The sequence below is a fragment of the Rhinatrema bivittatum genome, chromosome 3 (genome assembly GCF_901001135.1).
Source record: "Rhinatrema bivittatum chromosome 3, aRhiBiv1.1, whole genome shotgun sequence".
Lineage (NCBI taxonomy): Eukaryota > Metazoa > Chordata > Amphibia > Gymnophiona > Rhinatrematidae > Rhinatrema > Rhinatrema bivittatum.
The window spans coordinates 306,753,825-306,778,344 of record NC_042617.1 but is presented as its reverse complement, the minus strand read 5'-3'; the positions used below and the strand labels follow the sequence as shown (position 1 = coordinate 306,778,344).

At 46.9% G+C, this 24,520-nt stretch overlaps 1 protein-coding gene across 1 annotated transcript in view; it reads left to right on the top strand.

Moving 5' to 3' along the window:
* NCKAP1L (NCK associated protein 1 like) overlaps positions 1–24,520 on the top strand; it is a 231,139-nt gene that overhangs the window by 66,327 nt on the left and 140,292 nt on the right. The window contains 6 exon segments of the mRNA XM_029595128.1: positions 257–413; positions 12,668–12,724; positions 14,259–14,355; positions 18,041–18,068; positions 18,071–18,149; positions 22,317–22,449. Coding sequence (XP_029450988.1) covers positions 257–413; positions 12,668–12,724; positions 14,259–14,355; positions 18,041–18,068; positions 18,071–18,149; positions 22,317–22,449 — 551 coding nt within the window.

The window sequence follows — 24,520 nt, the reverse complement described above, 5'->3', positions numbered from 1 at the left end:
GGAATTATAAAAATCAGGAAACGTGGCTATAATAAAGGGCATTTACCTTTTGTTTCCAAAAAGAGTTGTCAAAACATATGAAATAAAATGTAATAGGTTAGAAACAAAGAGACCTAGGAATAAGATCAGGAAAAGAGTTAGTTAAACAAAGAAAGAAGCAAGTTGATATATTGAAGACTCTTGGTAATCTGCTGCTTTAAAAGGAGCCTGAAATCTCACTCCATAACTAGTCGGTGGTCTCTCCTTTTCTCCACAGTTGGCTTCCTGTTGTCTCATAATGCCCTTAACGCTAATCCGCAGTGCCTGGAGCTGTGGAAGATGGCACTGCAGAGCTCGCTTTACATCACCCTCCTCCGGGATGAGACATTGTACATCCACAAGGTCATAGAAGACTTCCTGGGAAATATGAAGGGGTACGTGTGCTTTAACCCTGCCAGAGAACACTTCCAGGAGCATCTGCATAATATTTAATTACTAATGTATGCAATATATATGACACCATCAGTGTTCAGAGCTACATACGTCATGTATAATGTACAATCTATTACCAACTCCAAAGCAACATTGGCATACAAGGTGCTCTAGCAGATAATTCACACTGTTACAATGTCCCAGTCTTGAAAAGCTTATATAAGTTTGGGCATGGAGAGGGTTAAGAGTGAAATTTTAAAAATCTGTTGTAAGTTGGCTGTCTGCAAATGGCCCATCCTTTCGGCAGTTAAATTATGTGTGGGGATGAACAACATGCATACTTCTAACTGTGGAAAAAGTAGATGGGATCAGAGGCAGGATTAGATCATGGGAGGCAACAGCAAGCGTGGTTTTGCATTTTCAGAACTATGTGCATTATTTTGAAGAGAAAAAGTAGCTGCAGGAAAAGCAGATGCAGAACCCTCTCTGGTACATTTTTTCTCCCCAGGGTACTTTCCCTTTGAGAGCTGCAAAGTCTGCAGGTAAATGTACCTGTGAACCATGCAACTCTGTAGGCTCCTTTGAAAATTCTCCCCTAGGTGACTTGTGAAAGGCAACAAGGTAAGCAGTGGAATGGATTAGCATTTATTAATTTTATTTATTTATTTATATTTTTATATTCCGCTTTTCACACTTTTTTCAGCACTTCAAAGTGGATTACATTCAAGTACTGTGGATAGCATTGTAAGTCCAGACTTAAGAACAGGGCAGGTGAAGTGACTTACTTAAGGTCAGGCACAGCAAGCAATGGAAATGGAATCTGAGTGCTGGTTTCTGTTTATGACTGACTCGTCCTCACTGCCAGTCCTGTCTAGTGCTCTTCCAAGTCCCTCTCTGAGCTTAAAGGTCACAGCTGTATTACGCTGACACAAGCACTCCATGCTCATTATCTAGTGCAGGGGTTCCCAAATCCAGTCCTCACAGATCACTTCACCTGGTTTTCAGGATATCCATAGTAAATATCAATGAGAAATAGTTGCAAATATTATGGTCTAAAAATGAGGATAATTTGTATACTTTGGATACTCTGAATACCAGATAGGTTGGGAGTTTGGACTGGACTGAATTGGGGGACCATTCCGCAGGCAGAGAACTACAGTGCCTTCCAGTGGTAGTATGAGACAGATAGTGCTAAAAGGAAACTATATTTCTGAATACTATTGACCACTAGAATCACTAGAAGATCATCATGCAACCCTCTTTATCCCTCAAGAGCTGAAAGTGCTCCTTCAGCAGAGCCCCAGCCAGGCCAAGGAGCAGGAGCCAGTCATGTTATTTTTTAAGTACATCTCCATGGCAGTCCAGCTGGAGCATGAAATTCTGCTGTGGGAAGGTTCGCACCTGGCTAGCCCTCCTCTGATACTTGGGCTTCCAGCCTAATGGAATCTGCTTCAACTGCATTTATTCATTAGTAAATAATGCTCTCCAGATAGAATCACTAGCCCCAATTTTGGTGTGCACAAAAGCAAAATCAGTTTTAAAAAATACAATTATTACTTAACGTGAGCAACAGACTGTCATGTAACACCTCAGCGCCACTCCTAATACCCACTCAGGGTAATTCCTGTGGACACCCAAAGAGTCCTGCCAAGTTCAACCCATGTTTGCCTGCACCTACACACGTGTTTCTACTCTGGTAACCTCACACCCACCAACTGGGTCTCTCTTGCCTCTGGCAAGTTCCCCACCCACAAGCTATCCCCTGGTTATTTCTAAGGACACTGGGACCCCATACAACCCAAGGGTCACACAGTTCCTAAATACACCCACAGACCAAATACAGAAAATACGGAGATTTTGAATCAATCCAAGACAGGCAGAGCTAACAAACTATTGAGGGGACAGTAAACAGAAGAAAAATTGATTTGCAATTAGCAATAGATACATTGTTTAATCCTCTTTATTGTAAGTTAGCTAAACATTTTCACTACTTATCAATGCCTGAGAAGCTTTACGAAATGTGCTATCCATCAGAACTGGAAAAGAGTGTCGATACACAGATCTGCTCTTTCAATACTCCCAGCCTAGACTACAGAATTCTAGAGACTTAAGGGCTAGTTCTTTGTCTGAATGGCCAGTCAGGGCACAAAGTACTAGCAATAGCTCTCTGACCAATGGCCTTCTTATTAGTAATAGTTTTCTAGTCAGTGGTACTGCAGGATGTTACAGCTTCCCTGAGGATACTGGGATATGTATGCTGTCCAAACCTCATTCTGAGTTAAGCCAGCATCCCACGTCTGTTTGATTTACAGTGCAAAGATCAAGCATCGCCTGCAGGACAGCTCAGAGGAAATGAGCTGTCTCTGGGGAGAAAACACAAGACCTAAGGCAAAACAAGAAATCACAGTGTACACAAGAAAGCTGTTTCACCACTTAGACTTTTTATGAGGCAAACTTAAATTGAAAGCTTGTAACCACTGTTTCTTATTGTTTTTGTGGTTTAATTTGCCATTTTTTTTTTTGTTTTATGTTTTTAAATACAAAGACCCAGTTTTATTGCAGGTTCCTGCCAGTGATTTTGTTGGGGGAAATGGGGGCATTTTTTGTATGCTGGCTCTTCTTTGCCGAAAGATTGGCCTGTTTTTTGCCTACCTCCTTCTTCCCCCATCCCATGATCCTCTGGTTAATCCTCAGGCCTTCCCCCACCAGCAGCAGAAAAGTGGTGTTTATCTGCATTTTCTTTCTCCAGCTGGATTCAGTTTTACAGTTTAAATCACAAGACTAGGGGCCACTGTGTAGTTCAAACTGCAAGACTGAAACCAGTCAGTAGAGGAGGTGAGCACAGGTAAGTTGAGCTGTCTAGGGGGTGGGAAGGAGGCCCAGTGATGGATCAGGGCAAGTGCAAGGATATTAGGTGTCCAAGGCAAACTTTACAGACTTGCATACCCTCTGTCTCCCCCAGCCCTGCTCTTGAACCCACCTCCTCCAGCCCTCCACACACACTCAATTAAAAATTATACATTTATATAACAGATTTTACACGAAAAGGCAAAGTACAGACTTTTGAAATAAACATATCATTTACCACATGATATTATAATTACATGCGCTGCTGTGGTGCCAATTAGAAAACCCTGAAGAAAAGCAAAAAAAGACACTTGGAGCCCATATGATATTTTGCCTATTGTAACTTGTGTTGAGTGTGATCTTGGCCTCCAGAAAGCCTTGAGTAACTAAATTGCAATTACAATATAGTAAACCTCCCATAATACAACAGCACTTATTGCCAGCAGACCAACAGTAACAAACCTACCTTTAAAAAGGCACATCCTACACCAGGCCCTAAAACTCCTAACCTCCTATTGGGAAAATAGAACAAGTCAGGCTATTATAGATCCGTATACAAAAATGAGATACTAGTAGAATAACTCACCTCAGTCATACATGGAGAACAAAGCAAACCCTCACTAAATATAGAAGAAAAGTGACCATAAGAGAAATGTTATGCATAGGCACCTTCATTTTCAATTTTTATTTTATTTTCCCTGGGAATTTAACAGTGTTTATTACAACAAGAATACAAATTTATATTTACCTGGAAAAATATCTCCCATTTTTTTGTTGTAAAACTGATAAACTCCCAGGAAAAATGAAATAAAAACTGATACCAAGGCCCCTGGTAATGCACTACAAATGTGGTGTAATTGGTGTTTAAGAATGTCTTTATTACTCAAACTATTGTCAATCAGAGTTCATTTTTAATTAGCACAATGAAGCATTAAGGTTATCTGAATTTAGAGATTTTAATGAGTTTTATCATTTAAAATATAATTGATTAATATAACAATTATTTTAGTGACTTAGACATTTAGCTGCACTTTCACAGCTTCTAAATTAGCATAACACATAATTTACCAAAAATTTGATAAGATTTAATTCAGCAAAATTACAGGCTATCTACCCCTAAACTAAGAATAACTTCAGACCTTCTTAATGAACAGTTAATTTGTTCTCTCACCATGCTGGTAAACAGCAGGAGAGGGCTAGGTTCTCTCTGTGAAGACATCTGCATCTGTGTTCATTCATGTGCAGATCTGGAAGGCTCAGTACCTGGGTGCAGGCATCTTAGGTTAGCGTCTATTCAAATACCAAGATCAGGCAAGGATGCAAGGCAGGCTCATTGATCTGGTTCTGCGATTCATTTTTATTGGCAGGAGCTCTTTCTGATGGCAGACTTTTTGCCTTCTTTGTTTCACTTACTTTTATGGAAGTGAATAGGCATAGTCAGTGCATATGGATGAGAGCCAAGCACAACTCTGATTGGAAGTTTCACACTTTTTGTAAGAATTGAAGAGTTCATGTGTGCATAGAGAACTGCATGGTCTCAAAATACATTAGAGATAAGAATCCTCCAATCAGTATCTGAATGCTTTGTTTCTATCAAGCCTGATGTTGCGGGTGTGGACCCTTAGGCTGAGGTGGAGTTGACGCAACCTGCAGGGAGGAGCCCTGCAGGTCCTCACTTAGAAACATAGAAATGACGGCAGAAGAAGACCAAATGGCCCATCCAGTCTGCCCAGCAAACTTTCGTACTTATTTTACTCATACTTATCTGTTACTCTGACCGCTGAGGTCAGGGCCCTTATTGGTAACTTTTTGGTTCCAATTTCCTTCCACCCCTACCACTGATGTAGAGAGCAGTGCCGGAGCTGCATCAATGTGAAATATCAAGCCTAAATGGCCAGGGGTAGCAACCGCCGCAATAAGCAAGCTACTCCCACGCCTATTTGTTTACCCAGCCTGTGCAATTTAGTCCTTGTTGGTTGTTGTCTGAATATACATCCTCTTTTCTTCATTCCCTCCTGCCATTGAAGCAGTGAGCTGCGCTGTTTATGTATTCAAAGTGAAGATCAGGCTTGATTGGTTCAGGGTAGTGACCGCCGTAACAAGCAAGCTACTCCACGCTTATTTGTTTTTCCAGCCTGTGCGATTTAGTCCTTGTTGGTTGTTTGGATATAAATCCTCTTTTCTTCATTCCCCCTGCCATTGAAGCAGAGAGCTGCTTGAATATGCAATGAAAGTGAAGCACCAGGCTAATTTGGTTTGGGGTAGTAACCGCCGCAACAAGCAAGCTACTCCCACGCTTATTTGTGAATGCAGATCTTTTTCCTACATTTCCTCTTGCCGTTGAAGCATAGAGCAATGTTGGAGTCGCATTAACCTTATGAATGTTTATTGAAAAAGGGAAGTAGCCATCATTCCCGCAAGCCACCCCCATGCCTCTTCTCTTCATTTCATTTCACTGTCAACTGATGGAGCTGGTTGAAGCTGGAGCTTGGCCAATACTAGTCCTTATTTCCCTTATGTTGAGCCCTTGGGTGCTGGGGCCAGCTGGACAGGTGCAGGCCTCTGCGGGGGTGAAGATCCATCACATAGAAGACGTTGCAGGCCAGTACAAGAAGAGAACGGAGTCAGGGCAAGCAGTGGCCCAGGCAGGCGGGAGGTGATCAGGGTCCAGTTCAGGCAGTGGTCAGTGGCAGGCAGAGTTCAGTCAGAAACGGTAAGCAGGTGGTGGTCAGAGGCAGGTGGAGATCAAGCAGCATCAAGGTCCAATTGGAAGACAAAGCCAGAAGTCCATCCAAGGAGACAGAGAACGAAGAGGAGGGAGGACTAGGATCTCCACAAGCAGGGAGAAGACACTGAAGATAGATGAGGAGAAAGACTGACCACAAGGAGGATGAGAACTCAAACAGATCAGACTGTCACACAGGAACCAGGAACAGGACACAGAACTCAGGAACACTGTCAGGAATGAAGAACAGTAGGAAGCAGGAACATATGGAGGCAACTCACTACTCCAGAGGAGTTGACCTATTGTTGGGGCAAGGGGAGACAAGAGAAGTGGCTTCTTATAGATCCAGGACTGTGAAGTCATCAAAAGGGGCCGTGGGGTTCTCCCCTCCTCAGTTGCTTTAAATTCAGCAGGGAGACACACGCGTCTATGGCGGCCATGTTTCATCAGGCAGAGCGGTGTCAGCTGGTGGTGGGATAGTTTCTGGCAGCATCCAGCCACAGAGAGCGGTATGCCGCAGAAAAGGCTCACTGCGCCGGGACGCAATGTTACAACCGGACCAGGATAGAGGTGAGCTTGGAGGTCCATGGGAATAGCCAGCAGACCACTGAGCATAACAGTACCCCCCCCTTAACACCCCCTCCAGAGGCTTTGAGTTTGCAGGGATACAGGCCATGAGGATTCATTCGGACCCCTACACGTCTCATGACTTGAGAGGTAGTTCCTACAACCAAATGAACCATAGATGAAAGAATTGTCTCCTCTGGGCTGCCTTGGCCAAAGACAGGTCCCACAATTGGGGTAGGATTGATCTCGTTTTATTTCAGGATCCAGGCTGGCATGAATAGACAGAATCATAGACTTCTTATTCATCTCTTGCTGAAGGAGGATGTGCAGGGCTCATATCTCGGCATCTTTCTTGGTCACCCAAGATTCTATTGTTTTCTTCCAGGCTTTCACGTGCAGGCCCTCTTTTGTCCCAATTGCTATTTTAAATGTCCAAAGACAATTTTAAGGGTATTCTCCTGAAAGTACAATGGGGTAGTTTGAGTTCCTTGGGTCTCTCCTCTGGAGGTTGGAGAGTCGGGAGTGAGGAGGCCATGACCATCGAGTGAGATGAGTCATTTGACTTCAAACAAGATTCTATGCACCTGGTCCCCAATGAGTGAATTCCGTTGAGGACCAATTGAATTGTGGCTGATGTTTTCACAGCCATGGCAGGCCTAGAATGACTGGGCTCATGGCTCTTCGGAGAACATGGAAACTAATGGTTTCCAAATGTGCGGGTCCTACCCTTAACGTGAGAGTACGGTCATGTGAGACCACCATTCCTGGAGGGGGTCTCCATGGATGAATGAACATGCCAATGGTGGTATCAAAGGAATTGTGAGAATTTTGAACCAGTCAATGAGCTCCTATTGCACAAAATTCTCCCTGGTACAGGAATCCACTAAGCTTGGATGGTAAAGCACAATGGAGGTTGTCTCAGGGAAACAGGAAGACTGGGGAGATGGTATAGCCAGGCCAAGGGTCACTTGCTTCAGGACTTCCGGACATACTACGGTTCCCCTTCTCTTCGAGCACTGAGCTAATAGGTGACCCAGAGCTCCACAATAAGAGGTAAATTTTAAGACCCGCACAAAAATGGCGACTCGAGCGCATAAATAGGGGAATTTTAGAAGATGCGCACACCGACACAATTACCTGTTCCCCATTCGTTCGCAGTTCGCCCCAGTAAAGAAGAGGACTTCTAAACCCCCTAGCTAACTTGCCTCCCTTTTATCCTATTAGCCCCAACCATTAAAACCTTTTTGACTAACCTAGTTTTTTTTGTTACATGACTTACATGCCGTCCACAGCAGAAGTAAAGTTATGTGATAGGGGACCATGGCGTGTGCTTGTGCACGTAAATACTTACACACAGGCCGATACAGTAAGGAGCAGTAGGAAGAGCTGCGTTAGTGCCGGGCACACCCGCGGCTGCCGCATGCACAGTCCAGCTCACCTACCGCTCGATACTGTATGTAAATAGCTTGCAAATGCAAGCTGCGTCTAAGAAGCGTCCGTGAAGCGTTAGGCCCGCGCAACCCATTTTACTGTAATAGAGCGCTATACAGTATCCTGGGTGCGCTGGCCTAACGCTTCACGGACACGCTGGTATCTGTCATTTCAAATGTCATTTCAAATGAACATTTGAAATGACAGGTACAGGAAGTGGATGGTTCTCCGACGCTCGGGATTGCCAGTCCTCTCTCCCCTCCTCCCGAAGCAAGCAACGAAAGCGGAAAAAAGCGAAAAAAGCGAAAAAAAAAAAAGTAGCAAGAGAGAGAGGGGGAGAGAGGACGGGCAATCCTATGCTCGGGATTGCCAGTCCTCTCTCCCTCCTCCCGAAGCAAGGCACGAAAAGCAGCCTTGCTTCAGGAGGAGGGGAGAGAGGACTGGCAGTGTAAAGCAACGAAGCGACTTACTTTTTTTGCAGCCCCCCACGCACAGGGGCCGCTTTCGCCCGTGCGATGCGTCCATCTTCGCGGGCAGCTGGAGGCAGGGGAGCCGCGGTTGTCTTCGCCGATGTCCGTCTCCGGAGGGGGGCTGCAAAAAAAGTAAGTCCGCTTCGTTGCTTTACACTGCCAGTCCTCTCTCCCTCCTCCCGAAGCAAGGCTGCTTTTCGCGCCTTGCTTCGGGAGGAGGGGAGAGAGGACTGGTAATCCCGAGCGTAGGATTGCCCGTCCTCTCTCCCCTCTCTCTCTTGCTACTTTTTTTTTTTTCGCTTTTTGATTTTTTCCGCTTTCGTTGCTTCGGGAGGAGGGGAGAGGACTGGGGCTGCCCCGGAGACCAGCACCCATGGACGCGGCCAGGGCAGGTGAGCGGGGGCTGGGGGAAAGTTTGCCGCCTACCCTTACCCCTGCCTCTAACTCAGGGGTAAGGGTAGGCGGTAAGTTAGCAGGTTAAACGCGCAGCAAAATGGCAGGGTAAAAAAGCGATAGTCGGGGCGCGCGTTACTGTATGGAAGGGAATAGCTAATTCGATCGTTTACATGTAATATGCATGCCGCGGGCAGAAGGGGTTACCCAGTGATTTAAGGACGCAGTAAGAGTAGGTTAAAGGGGATAGTGTATCGCAGGTTGGACTAACACGGCCAAAAAGTGGGTAGAAAGCGGGTTAGGAGCAGGGTAACCGTAGCCACACTTTACTGTATTGACCTGACACTGACTTAATTTTACAGACTCAGCCCGCCCATGCCACCCAAGCCCTGCCCCTTTTTGGATATTTGTGATTTGTGCACATAGCAGGAGATACGTGCGCACCCTTGAGGGTTTTAAAATCCCTCCAGCATGCACCGGGCAGAGTCACGCATGTATCTCTCGGCTTTGGTGCAGATAGGGGCTTTAAAATCTACCAGTAAAGGCAGAGGCCTAATTGACAACTTCAATTCTTCTCTTTGGTGGAGAGATGGGACCAACCCAACTGCATGGGTCATCTGGTAACACCCTCAGTGGCAAGATGGGGTCATGCATGGGAAGAGATGATGTCCTGGAGAGAGCCTTTTGTGCCAAACGTGCTTTTTGGGCCCGCTCCTGGAGTCATCTATCATTTTCCTCTTGTGGCTTATACAGGCAGGAAAAAAATGGAGGAGCCATTGCCATGGTCCTGCCAGCCGTTGCTGTACCACCCTGCCCCCAAAAACACTGCTGTTCTAGGCAGCCACCTTGTCTGCCTAGTTTTACCACCAGCCCTGCATGAGATGGATCATGAGATGGGGAAGAAAGGTCTTGGAAATGGGTGCCGGAGGAAATTAAGCCAGGGGACATCTTAGGAATGAGGGGGAGAGATCCAGCTTTTTGTGTGGAAAGCTACCTTTTCGTTGGAGGCTTGCTTTTTTTTTTTTCAGTCTTTCTTGTGTTCTTTTTTGGGACCACGAAAATCAGGTCTCTTGCCTATAAATCCCTACATGTGTTTCCTTGACTTATGAGCAGGTGTCACTATGCTGTGATAGTAGGAGCAGGGATCGCTGCCTGCACTGCACTCCCGGCCAGGGGCGGATTGGCCTATCGGGGGATCGGGCATCCCCCGGTGGGCCGGTCGCTCCCATCACGTGATTTTTTTTTTTTTAAACTTCCTGGCCAAAGACAAGAAGAGGGTCTGCTGGCGCTGCGGCCCGAAGAGAAACCTGCAGGCAGGGCCGCCGGAAGCACTAGGCCTGGGCCGCCACGAGCAGTGGTATCCCGAGGGGAGCCAATGCCCCCGGGTGCAGGGAGGCTCATGCGGCGCAGCGACAGGCAGATGGGCAGGGCCGTGGTGAGGCTCATGCCACCACGGTCCAAAGAAAAAGATCGCATTTAAACGCTCTGATGCTCCTCCTCCTTCCTGCCTGTGTGGCCCTGGAAGTAAACGTTGCCGGAGCCGCGTGGGCAGGAAGGAGGAGGAGCATCAGCGCGTGCAGAAGAGGAGCAGCATGGCCCGAGAAGAGGAAGAGGCCCGGCAATAGGGCCGCTGCGGCTCGAGAAGAGGAGGCCCAGAGGTGAGAGAGAGGCTGAGGGTCTGTAGAGTGTGTATGTCTGTGCGTGTATGAGATGAGTTGAGAGATTGTGTGTCTGTGTGTGTATGAGATGAGTTGAGAGATTGTGTGTGAGTGTGAGGACCTGAATGTTTGCAAAGACAGCATGTGAGAGCCTGTGTGTATGTGTGAGAGAGACAGCATGTGACAGTGAGAGCCTGTGCTTGAGCAAGACAGCATGTGGGAGTGAGAGAGAGCCTGGGTGTGTGAGAGTCAGACAGCATGTGCCAGTGAGAGACTGTGTGTATGAATGATTGTATCAGAGACAGCATGTGACAGTGAGAGCCTGTGTGTGTGTGTGAGAGAGACAGCATGTGACAGTGAGAGCCTGTGCTTGAGCAAGACAGCATGTGGGAGTGAGAGAGAGCCTGGGTGTGTGAGAGTCAGACAGCATGTGCCAGTGAGAGACTGTGTGTATGAATGTTTGTATCAGAGACAGCATGTGAGAATGAGAACCTGATTGTGTGTTTGAGGGAAGAAGATGGAGAGAAAAGAAATAGAAAAAAAGACAATATAAAAGGAATTGAAAAAAAAAATAAGAAAGGGAAGGTGGGAAAAAAAAGCCTGTGACCAATCAATTAGAAAACTAAGATCAGACAGCAAAGGTAAAAAAAAAATTACTTTTTAGTGATTGGCACATGTAATCTTTGGGAATGTGCAAGAATAGCACTTTCTCTATGCGGATCTCACAATATATGAGATCAGTATGGAGAAAGTGGAAGCCCACGGGGCCTGCACAGAGGAGGCAGCAGAATGGGCTTCAGTGCCAGTAGCAGCAATCGGCACCTCCCCAATAGCCACGCGGCAGCAGTGACAGTGGCAGCAGAGGAATGAGAGAGGCTCCAAGGTTGCTGGCAAAAGAGAGGGGGGTCTGCCTTTAGTGTGTGCATGTGTATGAATGGGAGTCTGCCTGAGGATGTATGTGAGTGAATGCATGGGTGCCTGCCTGGGGGTCTGTGTGTGTGAGAATGAATGTGTGGATGCCTGGGGGATGGGAGGAGGGGTGGTGTGAAAATGAATGGAAGCCTGCCTGGGGGTCAGTGTGTGTGTGTGTGCGTGTGTGTGTGTATGTGAGGGAGCCAGTGAGTGTGAGAGCATGAGTGTGTATGAGAAAATCCAAGGGAGTAAGCGTTATGTGTGGAGGGGGAGAGAGTGTCTTAGAGCCTGAGAGTGTGTCAGTGTCAGTGACAGCGAGAGGTTATGGTGGATATAAAAGCATGAATGTGTATGTATGTGACAGTGTATGTGTGAGAGAGAATGGACATGTGAGTATGTGTGAGAGAGAGGATAACCTCCTAATCCTCGACAATATCAGGGAGCTTGGAAATCAAGAGCTCCTACAGAAGGGGACAGCAGGGGCTTTTAAAATCCCTATTAGTTTTAATTATTGGGTGTTATTTGATGTCTGCTCTTTTTGAAATATTTTATTGGTGTTATATACAAATTTTTGAAAATTTCCCTGAGTTAAATTACTGGAGGTTCTATTCATCAGCAGTTTTGAAATATATATTTTTAGTATGATTTGCCTATTGTGATGTTTTATAGTTCTTGATTTTATTGTTTGATGTTTTATGAGGAATGATGGTATTTTCTGTTTTTCCATTGCTGCATTACATACAGTCTAACTTGTGATTTCCAGTTCAGTTTATCTGTGCATTTCTGTGTATATTTTATGGTCCCTTTATTCTGTATTTGGTGACTCACCAAATTGTATGTGTAATTGGGTACCCATGGGCCAGTATGGAGAAAAATCCCCCGGGCCACTATTTTCCCACAATCCGCCCCTGCTCCCAGCCGCTTCCAGCACAACAAGCATGAGCACATCTGGGTATAGTTCTGCTGTTTAGATATGGTAAGGAATACAAGTCCCAGAATGCCCTGAGTGTGCATTTACAGGTCAAGACTGGTTCAGTAGTGTCCATCCGTAGATAAGCGGCTCTATACTCTAATGCAGTGAAAGGGCAAGAAGATGAGACGGATGGATACAGACAGAAAACAGCATTTCTCCATGCTATTGAATCATTGAAAGATGGGGTTGAAATGGACTTTGTGAGATCATCTCGTCTATGCCCTGCCTGCATTCTCTGTTAGATCAAGATTCAATGTTTTCTTACTCTCTCTCATTTCAGCTATTCGAAACGAGTGACTGATGTAAAGGAGTGCAAGGAAAATGCATTGGTTAACAGGTAAGAACATTATTTATTTACACATCATTTTTATCCTGCAGCATCCACTAAAAGTGATTCAAGGTGGTTAACAATTAATATAACACACAGTAAAACATAGTCAAAAAATACTTATTATTGGTTTCTTATTCATGTTCTCATTATTATCTTATTCTTTGGTCAGACAAAGGATATTATTCTCCCAGACAAATCTGCCAATGCACCTCACTCCCGCTCTGCAGCGCCCTCTGCTGTTCCAGTACAGAGACCCACACACAGCTTTGTCAATGCACCTCACTCCTGCTCTGCAGCACCCTCTGCTATTCCAGTACAGAGATCCACACACAGCTCTGTCAATGCACCTCACTCCCGCCCTGCAGCACCTGCTGCTGTTCCAGTACAGAGACCCACACACAGCTCTGTCAATGCACCTCACTCCCGCCCTGCAGCGCCCTCTGCTGTTCCAGTACAGAGACCCACACACAGCTCTGTCAATGCACCTCACTCCCGCCCTGCAGCACCCTCTGCTGTTCCAGTACAGAGACCCACATACAGCTCTGTCAATGCACCTCACTCCCGCTCTGCAGCACCTGCTGCTGTTCCAGTACAGAGACCCACACTCAGCTCTGTCAATGCACCTCACTCCCGCACCTGCACACCCTCTGCTGTTCCAGTACAGAGACCCACACACATCTCTGTCAATGCACCTCACTCCCCCTGCAGCGCCCTCTGCTGTTCCAGTACAGAGACCCACACACAGCTCTGTCAATGCACCTCACTCCTGCTCTGCAGCACCTGCTGTTCCAGTACAGAGACCCACACAGTTCTGTCAATGCACCTCACTCCCGCTCTGCAGCGCCCTCTGCTGTTCCAGTACAGAGACCCACACAGCTCTGTCAATGCACCTCACTCCCACCCTGCAGCACCCTCTGCTGTTCCAGTACAGAGACCCACATACAGCTCTGTCAATGCACCTCACTCCCGCTCTGCAGCACCTGCTGCTGTTCCAGTACAGAGACCCACTCAGCTCTGTCAATGCACTTCACTCCCGCCCTGCAGCACCCTCTGCTGTTCCAGTACAGAGACCCACACACAGCTCTGTCAATGCACCTCACTCCCGCCCTGCAGCGCCCTCTGCTGTTCCAGTACAGAGACCCACACACAGCTCTGTCAATGCACCTCACTCCTGCTCTGCAGCACCTGCTGCTGTTCCAGTACAGAGACCCACACACAGTTCTGTCAATGCACCTCACTCCCGCTCTGCAGCGCCCTCTGCGTTCCAGTACAGAGACCCACACACAGCTCTGTCAATGCACCTCACTCCCCCCTGCAGCGCCCAGTGCAGGAAATATTGTATCAGCAGCACTCTAAGGTCTGAAAGCTGCGTCATGCCTCTAAAAATGTTTCATTGAGCACGGAGATTTACATAGAACCTTCACGTCGCTGATTTTTCTTTGATGTGCAGCACCGTAGTGAATCTTTAATTGACTTGCTAAAAGTAAAGCAGATGGCATTGAACAGATGAGAGCAGTAACTCACAGCATGTTCTGCACAGTGGTCACTTTCGCCGAGATAGACGGATATTCCTGAGGGGTGCCATCCGAGAGCTACAGACAATATTAGCCGACCAGCCAGGACTCCTGGGGCCAAAGGCAAGTGCTACTGTACCTGAATTGTAAATCATCTTGAACTTGGAAAGGGGAATACTTAAATTTAAAATCCAAATCTAGGTATCCTGAGATTGCCAATACTACATTAGCATGTGGATGGGAATTAGTACAGCAGTGTTCTCATATTTGCTCAACATCTTAGGTAGCCTTTTTGTTGGCTTCATAGTATTCTCTTTGGATCCTATTCCTAGTTCTTCGTTCTCGCATGTCACAATATATATATATATATATTGTCACCTTTATTTTAAACTTTTTTTTTTTTAAATAAAAAGTGGATTCCCTTAATTATGAGCCTACCTCAATGCTTTTAAAAGCTGTGTTCTCAGTTGTAAACTGCTCCAAGCATTTTTGTAATGAATGCAGCAGGATATAATTCTAAATAAATAAATCCTTCTGAAGGACCACGCTTCAGCTGTCTGTACTGTATTCATGCTTTACATGTATCAGTGTGACATTTACATGGGGCTCTGATGAAGATCTGCTCTTCAGCTCTCTGTGCTGTATATATGTTTTACGTATCTCAGCGTGACACATGCATGGTGCTCTGACAATCTTCTCTTCCACCGTTTGTGCTGTGTTCATGCTTCACATGTATTAGTGTGATGCCTGCATAGGGCTCTCAAGATCCGTTCTTCAGCTGTCCGTGCTGTATTCATGTTTTACACACACACACACATATATATAATCACTGTGACACCTGACAACAGCGATCTGATGGAGATTAGCACAATTGTGCTCTGGATCCATTTGCATTTGTAAGAGTGGATATGGTAAAGTAGGAGAAGCATGTGAAACTTTGCAAACATCCCTTTGAGAATGAAATGAATTTTGCCTGTTCTGACTGCCTTGCCTCACCCTCATCCATTTTTTGCCCTCCCCAACCTTCCTGTGCTTTCCTTAATCTTTCCCCGATCCTCCTGATTTTCATTCCCTCAACCTGCATTCCTACGTTCGGACTTTCTTTACAGGGCTAATGCAAGGGTATTGCATGCCCTAGGCAAACCTTTAGCTTTGCACCTCCTCTCCCCCCAACTAACTTTTAAGTCTGTGGGATAACCGAGCAACTTCAGGCTGGAGACATCCTGACACATACGACTCCAGCCTCTTTCACAAAAGGTTCTACTTTATTCTTTATAACAATCAGCAAACAAAATAGTAGACTGCTTACCTCTAACAATGTACACACCCCATTACCTTGTCACAGAGAGGCTTCAGGAGCTCCTTCTCCTGGAGACTTGAGGGCCTCCTGATCCCAGCTGGGCTCAGCCTCAAATTCTGCCCCAGCAGGGTCCCGCCCACAAAGTTTTAAGGTGGACCAGGTATCTAACCTGGTGTTGCTCAGGTTAAGGGGGGATAGTAAGGTCACTCCTTCACATACCATCCCACTCAGCTTGAACCCATTGGGCATGCGTCTTCACTCACCATGGATCCCATCCAGAAAAGTAGCTCCACTCCCCAATACACTCTTTCTGGCCTTTTGCCAGGTAGCTACTTGGTTGGGGCTATAGGGTTGTGCTCCCCCCTCCTCTAGCTAAGGTTATCCCAAATACTACCATTACCACCACCCACTGGTCCTTTGCCCAGTGTCCACCCCCAGTCCTTCAACTGAGTCCATCTGTCTCTCTGAGTTCCACTCCTTACCTGACTGGATTCTCTGGACTTTACTTGGGAGTTTCTGTGGTGGCTTCAACTCTTTACTATTTAACTATGGCATCTTCTGACCCCTCTGCACCATATTCACCTGCAGTACCGCTTTCTGGCCATTCTGCCATGGTTACATCTGCATACTTTGCAGCACCTCCCTCTGGGCTTTCTGCAGTGTCTCTCTTGGGACTCCCTGCAGCGCTTCTCTCTGGCTCCTCTGCAGTGCCTTTCTCTGGCTCCTCCTTGCTGCCTCCCTCAGGCCACTCTGTGCTGCTTCCCAGAGACCACTTGATACTTTCTCTTTCTGGGCAGTCTTTGTTACCTCTTTTAGGCCAGGCTGTCAAGCTCCACCATGAGCTCTCATGGATAACAGCCACAGTCTCTGCAAGTTCATTTACCTGGCACTTATTCTTTTCACTTGCATTCAACTCTGCCTGTTCTTGTAATTCTGGCTTTGTGATTCTGGCTTGTCTTTTGCCATCAGTTAAGTGGTGTATTCCTTGGTTCCAGGTTTTCCTGTCACACCATCCACAGGCTCTGCTCTGCCTCCAGCACATTTGCTGTTCTTTTTTTTCCTCTGCACCTTTGTCCCTTTGAAGGGGAAAGCGTCCATCAGCTGCTGGGTTTCTTATGGTTCCAGCTTTATTTCTGCCGGCTTGGCAATTATGGATGCCCAGGTTGCGTCAAAATCTTTACCAGCATTGGCCCAGGAAATCTGGCTCTCATAGTACACTCTTGTAATTCCAAGAGGAATTGAACTACAGCTTGCATTTTGCCTTCCTTGTTAATCAAAAAAATTTCTCTGCTCCTCCCTGAGCCACAGACTTTTACTTTTCAGTGCTTTGTGCCTCACTGCAGCATTGGTTCTTTAGTAGGCATCACACCACCATATACATCATTTTCTTCTCTACTGTTTTTTCTCCACTGGAGACTTCGGTTTCTCTCTGTGCCAAATGTACAGCAGAAATTTCACTTTTGACACCATATGTGGGATAGCCAAGTAACTTCAGGCTGGAGACTGCAGTCTCTTTGACAAAAAGTTCTACTTTATTCTTTATAACAATCAGCAAACAAAATAGTAGACTGCTTACTTCTGGCAGTGTACACCCACTATTACCTTGTCACAGAGAGGCGTCAGGAGCTCCTTCTCCTGGAGACATGGGGGCTTCCTGATCCCAACGGGCTCAGGCTCTTATCCTGCCCTAGCAGGGTCCCACCCACAGAGCTCTCTCTCACTATGGGGTAGATTTTAAAAGGGTGCACGTGGGCGTACATGTGCTCGCGATTCCCAGCGCCCGCACATATACTCCTGATTTTATAACTTGTGCGGTTCGGCATGAACAAGGGAGTGCACGCCAAGCCGTGCTGCCTTCCTCCGTTCCCCCTAACCTGACCTTCCTATCCCTTCCCCTAATCTTTCCCTCCAACCCTACTCTAACCCCCCAAAATGTTTATTTTACTTTCTGCGCCTACCTCTGGGCAGGCGCAAGTTGCATGTGCCGGCCAACTGCCGGTGCATGATCCCCAGCACAGCGGCAAATGGCCGCTGTGCCAGGAGCCGCTGACCCCGACCCTCCCCACCCTTTTTGCAAGCCCCGGACTTACGTGCGTCCCGGGGCTTTATGCGCACCACTGGGTCTTTTTAAAATAGGCCCGGTGCGCGTAACCTTTTTTAAATCTGGGTTTATGGGTTTTAAGGTGGTCCAGGTTAAGGAGGGGTAGTAAGGTCATAGACCAAATCTACCCTCCCCAAAATTGTCATAATTCAACTGGACAATCATGACAACCCCTATCACCAATTCTCCAGGAACAATCCTGTTTCTGATCTTTGCCACTTCCCCTCGTCCCAGATATTGGCACCTTAGGCAGTTGCCTAGTTTGTCTAATGGTTAAGCTGGTTCTGCTTCCTTAGCTCTCCCTGACTTCCACTTCCTTTCCCCAACCTATCATTGTTCTCTCTGATCTTATCTCCCCTCCCCACACTCTGGGGCACTTTCTCATTTTTTTCTTTTTTGCTTCCTAGGCTGTATTTGCATTCATGGCTTTATCCTTTGCCGAGATGAGATTAACTGGCTGGTGCGGCACGCTGAGAACGTCACCAAATCCAAGACCCAGGAGGATTACGTTGATGTGTAAGATATATAAACCTTCCATCAACTGGTAACAATTCACATTGTGATGGTAAAGTCTTCGGTGACCTTGCCTGTCCCTGATCTCTGACATTTTGACATTAATCCATTTGCCAACAGATCCCTGCTTTAGGTTAGACTCCAAAATTCCTGTGCAGTGAAGAAACAAATCTATGTTAAACATACCTTGGCAGACAATTAATAGATATGATTCAGCGATGACCATCCTTCTGTTTGTTGACAAACACAGTAACAGTAAATGACTGCAGATAACAACCAAAATTGGCCATCCAGTTTGCCCAGCAAGGTGTTTAGGGTTCTAACTGCCACTCTGTGCAAGTTATGCCCATGTCTTCTGTTTAGGATTTTAACTGTCGCTCCTTTCAGGTTACCCCTTGCAGAAATGTTACACCAAAAGTTTCCACACGTTACCCTGTTTCTTCACTTACATCCTCTCTAGCCACTAGGGATCCTCTGTGTTTATTCCATGCCCTTTTGAATTCCATCACCGTTTTTGTCTTCACCACCTCTTCCCAGGTGAACTGTTACATTTTCGAGGTGTTTGGTGGATTCTTAGGGCAACAGTGGTAGTGACTCCCTTGGGGAGGAGCCCTGCGGGGAACTGTAGCACCAGGCTAGACTCAGATGCACAAACACAGAGATAATAACTTTACTATGCAGCTTGTAGAGCTCACCAGAGATGGCAGTAGAGAGGAGTTTCTGTAGCAACAGTCTGGGATCCTCTGCAAAGGAGACCCGTCCCACAATGGTGGTGTAAGGCTCCGATGCAGGTATTCAGTGAGGAGCTGTAGGTGAGACAGACTGGAGATGTTATTACTCAATCTCTTGTAGCTGTAATGATAGAGTTACCAGCAGGCAGAAGAGTTGGTAGCAAGCAGCAGGATAGACAACACAGGCCCTCGAGGAGCGAGTACCTGGATTCAGGATAGGCACCTGGAAATAAGCAAAGGGCCCCCGAGGAGCGGGTACCCAAGTTAGTAGAACCCCGGAGGGTGTAGAGAGCTTCCAGAAGCAGCGAGAAGCGGCAGAGCAGCTTAGACCGGACGGATCCAATCCTTGCTAACTTAATGGTGGTTAGCAAATGGGCAGGCTAAATAGTCGGAAGCATTGACGTCAATCGAGAGGGACACCCCCAAGGTTCGCACCAACACTGCAATAAAGATGTGAGGCGTGCGCGCATGCCCTAGGAGGCCTTCAGGTAGAACATGGCGGGACGCCGCGCCATAGCCGCTCAGGGGACGCCGGAGGGTGCGGCAAGGAGACGCTACAGGCGTCATTCTCCTGAGGCTGGTGGAGAAAGCAGAAATAGAGGTGAGGCATGTAGGACAAAGCTGTCTGAGTCCGACGGATGCAACAAGAACATTCTATGCATCTATCACCCTTTCCGTGAAATATTTCCTGAGGTTATTCCTGAGCCTTGGACAACAGCTCAAAAAATAACCATATTCTAAGTTACTGATTCTGTTGTCTTATACTTTTAACCGGTAAATTAACTGTGAATAGGAAATCTCAGAGCAGCCTCATAGAGGCAAACCCAAACATCTCAACCATCCAGAGACTCTTGAAGATTTGTCAGCTGCTCCTTTTTTGTTTTGCATATTTCTTAGCCACAGGCATTCCATTTAGTTCTGAATAGGCAATGGAGGCTCCCCATTTAATCAGAATGGAGGGGTGGATACTCACCGGGGATCAGGAAGAAGAAGCGCAAGGCATGAAGAAGCCAGGTATGGTCAGGAGTAGCAATGGTCAAGGCACGAAGAAGGCTGGCGTGGTCAGGCGTAACAATGGTCAAGGCACGGAGAAGACAGGCGTGGTCAGGCGTAGCAGAGATCAGGCTTGGAGAAGGCAGGCAAGGTCGGAAGTAGCAGAAGTCAGACTTGGAGAAGGCAGGCAAGGTCGGCACCAGGAGGTCAAATCAAAGGTCAGGCGAGACAAACGAGGAAGCAGGAACTTGAAGACAAACTGGAACACGGATCAAGGAAGCACAGAGACAACTAGTACTCAGAACCAAACAGGGAACCGAGGAGACCTGTTGCAAAGGCAACGCTTCAGTGCGAGGCCTGAGCATTTAAACGCTGAAGGATCTGACGTCAGCATCTCGGTCCGCAGCCAGGTTCCCACTGCGGGCCCTTTAAAAGGTTTACTGATGCGCATGTCTAGGGAGGGACGCAGCGCTACTGGCGGCATCTCTCCGCGAACCCAGCGGAGAGGCCCGACGGATGGAGGCATCCTGGATGGAAGTCCCGGGAAGTGGAGCAGGGCCAGAGGCGCTGGCGGGAGTCCGAGGTCGGAGCCGGCGGCCCACTGCCACAAGCAACGGGGAGCTGGAGCCTGAAAGTTGCTTAGAAAGATGAGAGGGAGGCATCGCGGGGCTGCCGTGGACAGCAAGCGTAACATCCAGTTTACATGGTTACAAGCAACTGTTATCTAAAGCATTTATAACCAATTGTAAAGTGTCTGAATAAATCCACATTATAGTCAGGGTTCATTTTGCTGTCATGGTAGGCTATAATGTTAGCTTTTGGGTAGAACTGTAACACACTGTCCTTGGTAGCTTGTGCTTTTGATCTCCCAACATGTTTCATTCCAAATAAAAACTGCCTGTTGAGGTTGCTAACATCAATACTATCCAGATCAATCACATCCAGGTTGGTGAAGCCCATCAGCACCACGTTCTTGAGGAGTTCCCAGCCGATCTTGCCATACCCTCCCCCCCCCCACACACCACCACTACCACCACCAGAAGCCAGCAGCTGGAGATGGCGTCCACCAATCTACGAAGAGTTGGTGGTTGTCAATCTAAGGTCAAAGGAACATTTTCCTTCTACTATAAAAACACTGCAGCTCAGTCTGCTAACTGAGGTGCCAATGTAATAAAAGCCATGCATTAAGACTGTACTCTGAAATTCAGCACAGTTTAATGCACACACACAAAAAAAATTAACTCCTGATGCAGTAAACAAATGGTATGTTAATGTATCAGGAATCTAAAAAGTGCGCAAATACAAAAATGTGCGAACAAATCTGAGTTAAAATGTGCGCTCAGCCTTTGCATAGCCTAGGCACACTTGTGGGCAGAATCATGACGTATGCGCACAAAACAAGCACAAATCATTGTTTTGTGCACAGAAAAGTCTCTTGTGTGCACAAAGCATGATTTGTGCTTGTTTTGTGCACATAAGTCATGCGGCAAGAGAGGGAAGAGTAGAACATGGGGGATGGAGACTGCAAGGGAGGAAGTGAGAGGACTTACCACTTAAGGTAAGGCCCTGCAGGACTACTGTCTTCTTCCCTCTGATGTAAATCTTGCAGGCATCTTTCTCCCAAAAAGGATTCCCCTCCCCCATCCAGCAGAAAAATACGACTTGTCCTTTTTTGGATGGGAGATCCTCAATTTCTCTGCCCTTTTTGGGAGGAATCTGTGGCCAGCAATGCTTTGTGCTTAGGAGGGAAGGAGAGAGTAGACATGTGGGGATGGGGGTATTTTAACAATTTTTAATGGAGAGAGGAAGAGGAAAAGAAGATTTATGCATACAAATCACCTTTTGTGTATATAAATCCAGAGTGCCTGTCCCCTGCACCGGAACTCTCAATCAGCCCCACACACTAGCACTAGCACCAGAAACTTTACTCCAAGGCCGACCAGGAGTAAAATTTCCAAAGTTAACAGAATGCGAGTTAAGCCAGCCCAGCTCTCTGCACGGGGTGGGGTATTATCTAATACTGACATTAACATGGGGTTTGCATCAATGGGTGCTAATCTGCATGCACAACTGTGGGTTAAATTGTGTGCTCTGCTGAGTAGGAGAATAAAACACATCAGACCCACCATGAGCACATGGAAAAGGATGGCTATTGTGCCTGAATGGTTCACCCACCATCTTTAGTCCTTATCTTTCCTCTCTGGATTACAACAGAGTCCATTCATTTTCCCATTAGCAGGATGCCTTGAAGAATCATGCCTTGTACTGGGAATACCTGGCTCGTATGGGCTACTCTTGGAAAAAAGCCTTCCACTTTTTGGTTTCTGTTTCAACTGTGCCCCACCCTCTTAGTTCCGCATGGAAGAATTCACCACCTAAGGAGGACAAGCTGCTTCCTGGCTTTTCTGGAGGCAGTGACTGTATCTCCATTTCTCTTCCTTGGCAGGAACATCGCTGAGCTGATCTATTACATGGAGGAACTGAAAGCCCTGATGCGCCGCCACCAGGGGGTGATACAGAGATATCATATCCAATACCTGTCCAGGTTCGATGCCCTGGTGCTGAGCGACTTCATCCAGGCAAGCAAAAAAGCAGAGTGTTCTTCATTTATAACATTGACAGTGAGAATAATGTAAGAGGTGACTGGATCTCCAATTGTGCATAAAAAAAATCTGTAACTGTATCAATGGCATCTAGTGACGTGGAAGCAGGAGATTAAAGGGGGCACTCTCAAGAACATCAGAATGTGATTGGGGAGGGATACACTCTGTAGAAATTTGCTTTTTGTCATTGCATTTCCCCTGAATTTTTAGCCTTTGCGGTGTCTCCTTTCAAATCTTCTCTTCTACCTTTCCTGCCCATGTTATGCACCCAAAGTGGGAACAGACACTTTATTTCTCGGTCCTGGCCGTTTCCTCCTGCTTTTGAAGGTTCCCAGCTGGCCTTTGTTGGGTGACAGCACAAGAAGCCTTTACTCACAGCTTCCTTGGGTTCTCTCTCATTCCCCACCCCATCTCCACCCCGTCCTCCTCCCACTTTAGTTCAGACATTGCAGTTATGGTCCTCCACCAGGGGCCACAGATGTCTCTGAATTGTGGTAAGCGTAAGCGTGGGCACTGTGTCTGGCCACTAGGCTTGAGTGATGGCTGAAACTCCCTCCCCCTGGGGGTGGGTTGTGAATGTTAATTCCATAGTATTCACAGCCCAGGCTGGTCCAGGGAGAAGATGCCGGGCATGGGAATCCGATCTGTTTCTTTCTCATGAGCCACCAAGCTGGTTCATGAAAAGGAGAAATTACTACTTACCTGATAATTTCATTTCCTCTTCTGAGGGCAGGCCAATCTCCACCTGTGGGTTATATACCTCTACCAGCAGATGGAGACGGATATATAGAAGAAACTGACGTCAAGGATATATAGTCTTGCCCCAAGATCAGCCCATCAGTATTTTCTGGAAAAGCCAAACTGTGGACAAACTTATTAAACTCAAAAATGATTATTAACAATCAACCACTTATGCTTCCAAACAATAGGGAACACTGAGCTCAGCCAAAAGACTAAACTTATTCACTAAACTGATGGGCTGGTTAAGCCACTTACCAGGCTTCAAACGAATAGCAGGAACAACAATCTGCAATGTCCGCACCAAAAGGCGATCCAAAGGTAAAAATGCAGCAGCCAAGGGCGGGTCAGGAATTGGCCTGCCCTTATTAGAGGAAAGGAAATTATTAGGTACGTGGTAATTTCACCTTCCTCTGAATTCAGGCAGGCCAGTTCCCACTAGTGGGATGTACCAAAGCTACTCCTGAGCAGGGTGGGAGGTTGCCCGCCATCCAGTCAACTCCGCCTGCGCAAATGCTGCAGCGTCCTCCCGAGCCTGAACATCCAAGCAGTAATGCTTAGAAAAGGTTTGCAAAGATGACCAATAATCGAAGTTCTGACCACGATACCACTTGAACCTTCATGGAATGTGATCTAATCTGCTTCGGCAAAGGAATCTCTGCAGCCATATAGGCGGCCATAATGACCTCCCGGTCATCCATATTAAGTGGGCCAGGGGTGCACGCTCAACTTCCTACAAATCAAACAAAAGTTTGTGTGGATGTTCTTTAGGGTCTCAAAGAAAACCATACTAAATTGTTCACCTGGATCTCTACTGGTTGGAGGATGGTACTCGGAGGTCACCTCCGAGTACCATGCTCTGCGCAACCTAAATTGGCCATTTCCTGTTCGTACCCCAGATCAGTCCAGACAAGTGGGTTTTGCATCCCTACAGCAGATTGAGACAGAACTACAAACGTTGCGGCACCGCTACATAACCGAGAGTGCCACCTGCAGTCCCTCAGTATTTCTGTCTCCAGCAGATGGCAGAGGTGCAAACCTGAGGTTAAGAAAAAAGAAAGAAAGAAGGGACAGAAGAAGAGAAGTCAGAAGACACTCCCTGAGGTGTTTAGGTTCCTTCGTGGGCCATCCCTTAGGTTGAGCCGGGTGAGCGCTGTGTTGTCAGGCCCTGATCAGCTTTAGCCTGCAACAGATACAGGGGTCTGGCAGCCAGGGGTCTTGGTTCCCTCTCATCCCCTGAAGGCTCCTTCCCAGAGGTGTTGCCAGCAGCAGGGAAGTATTCCTGTTTTGCTTCAATTTCTTCCTTTGC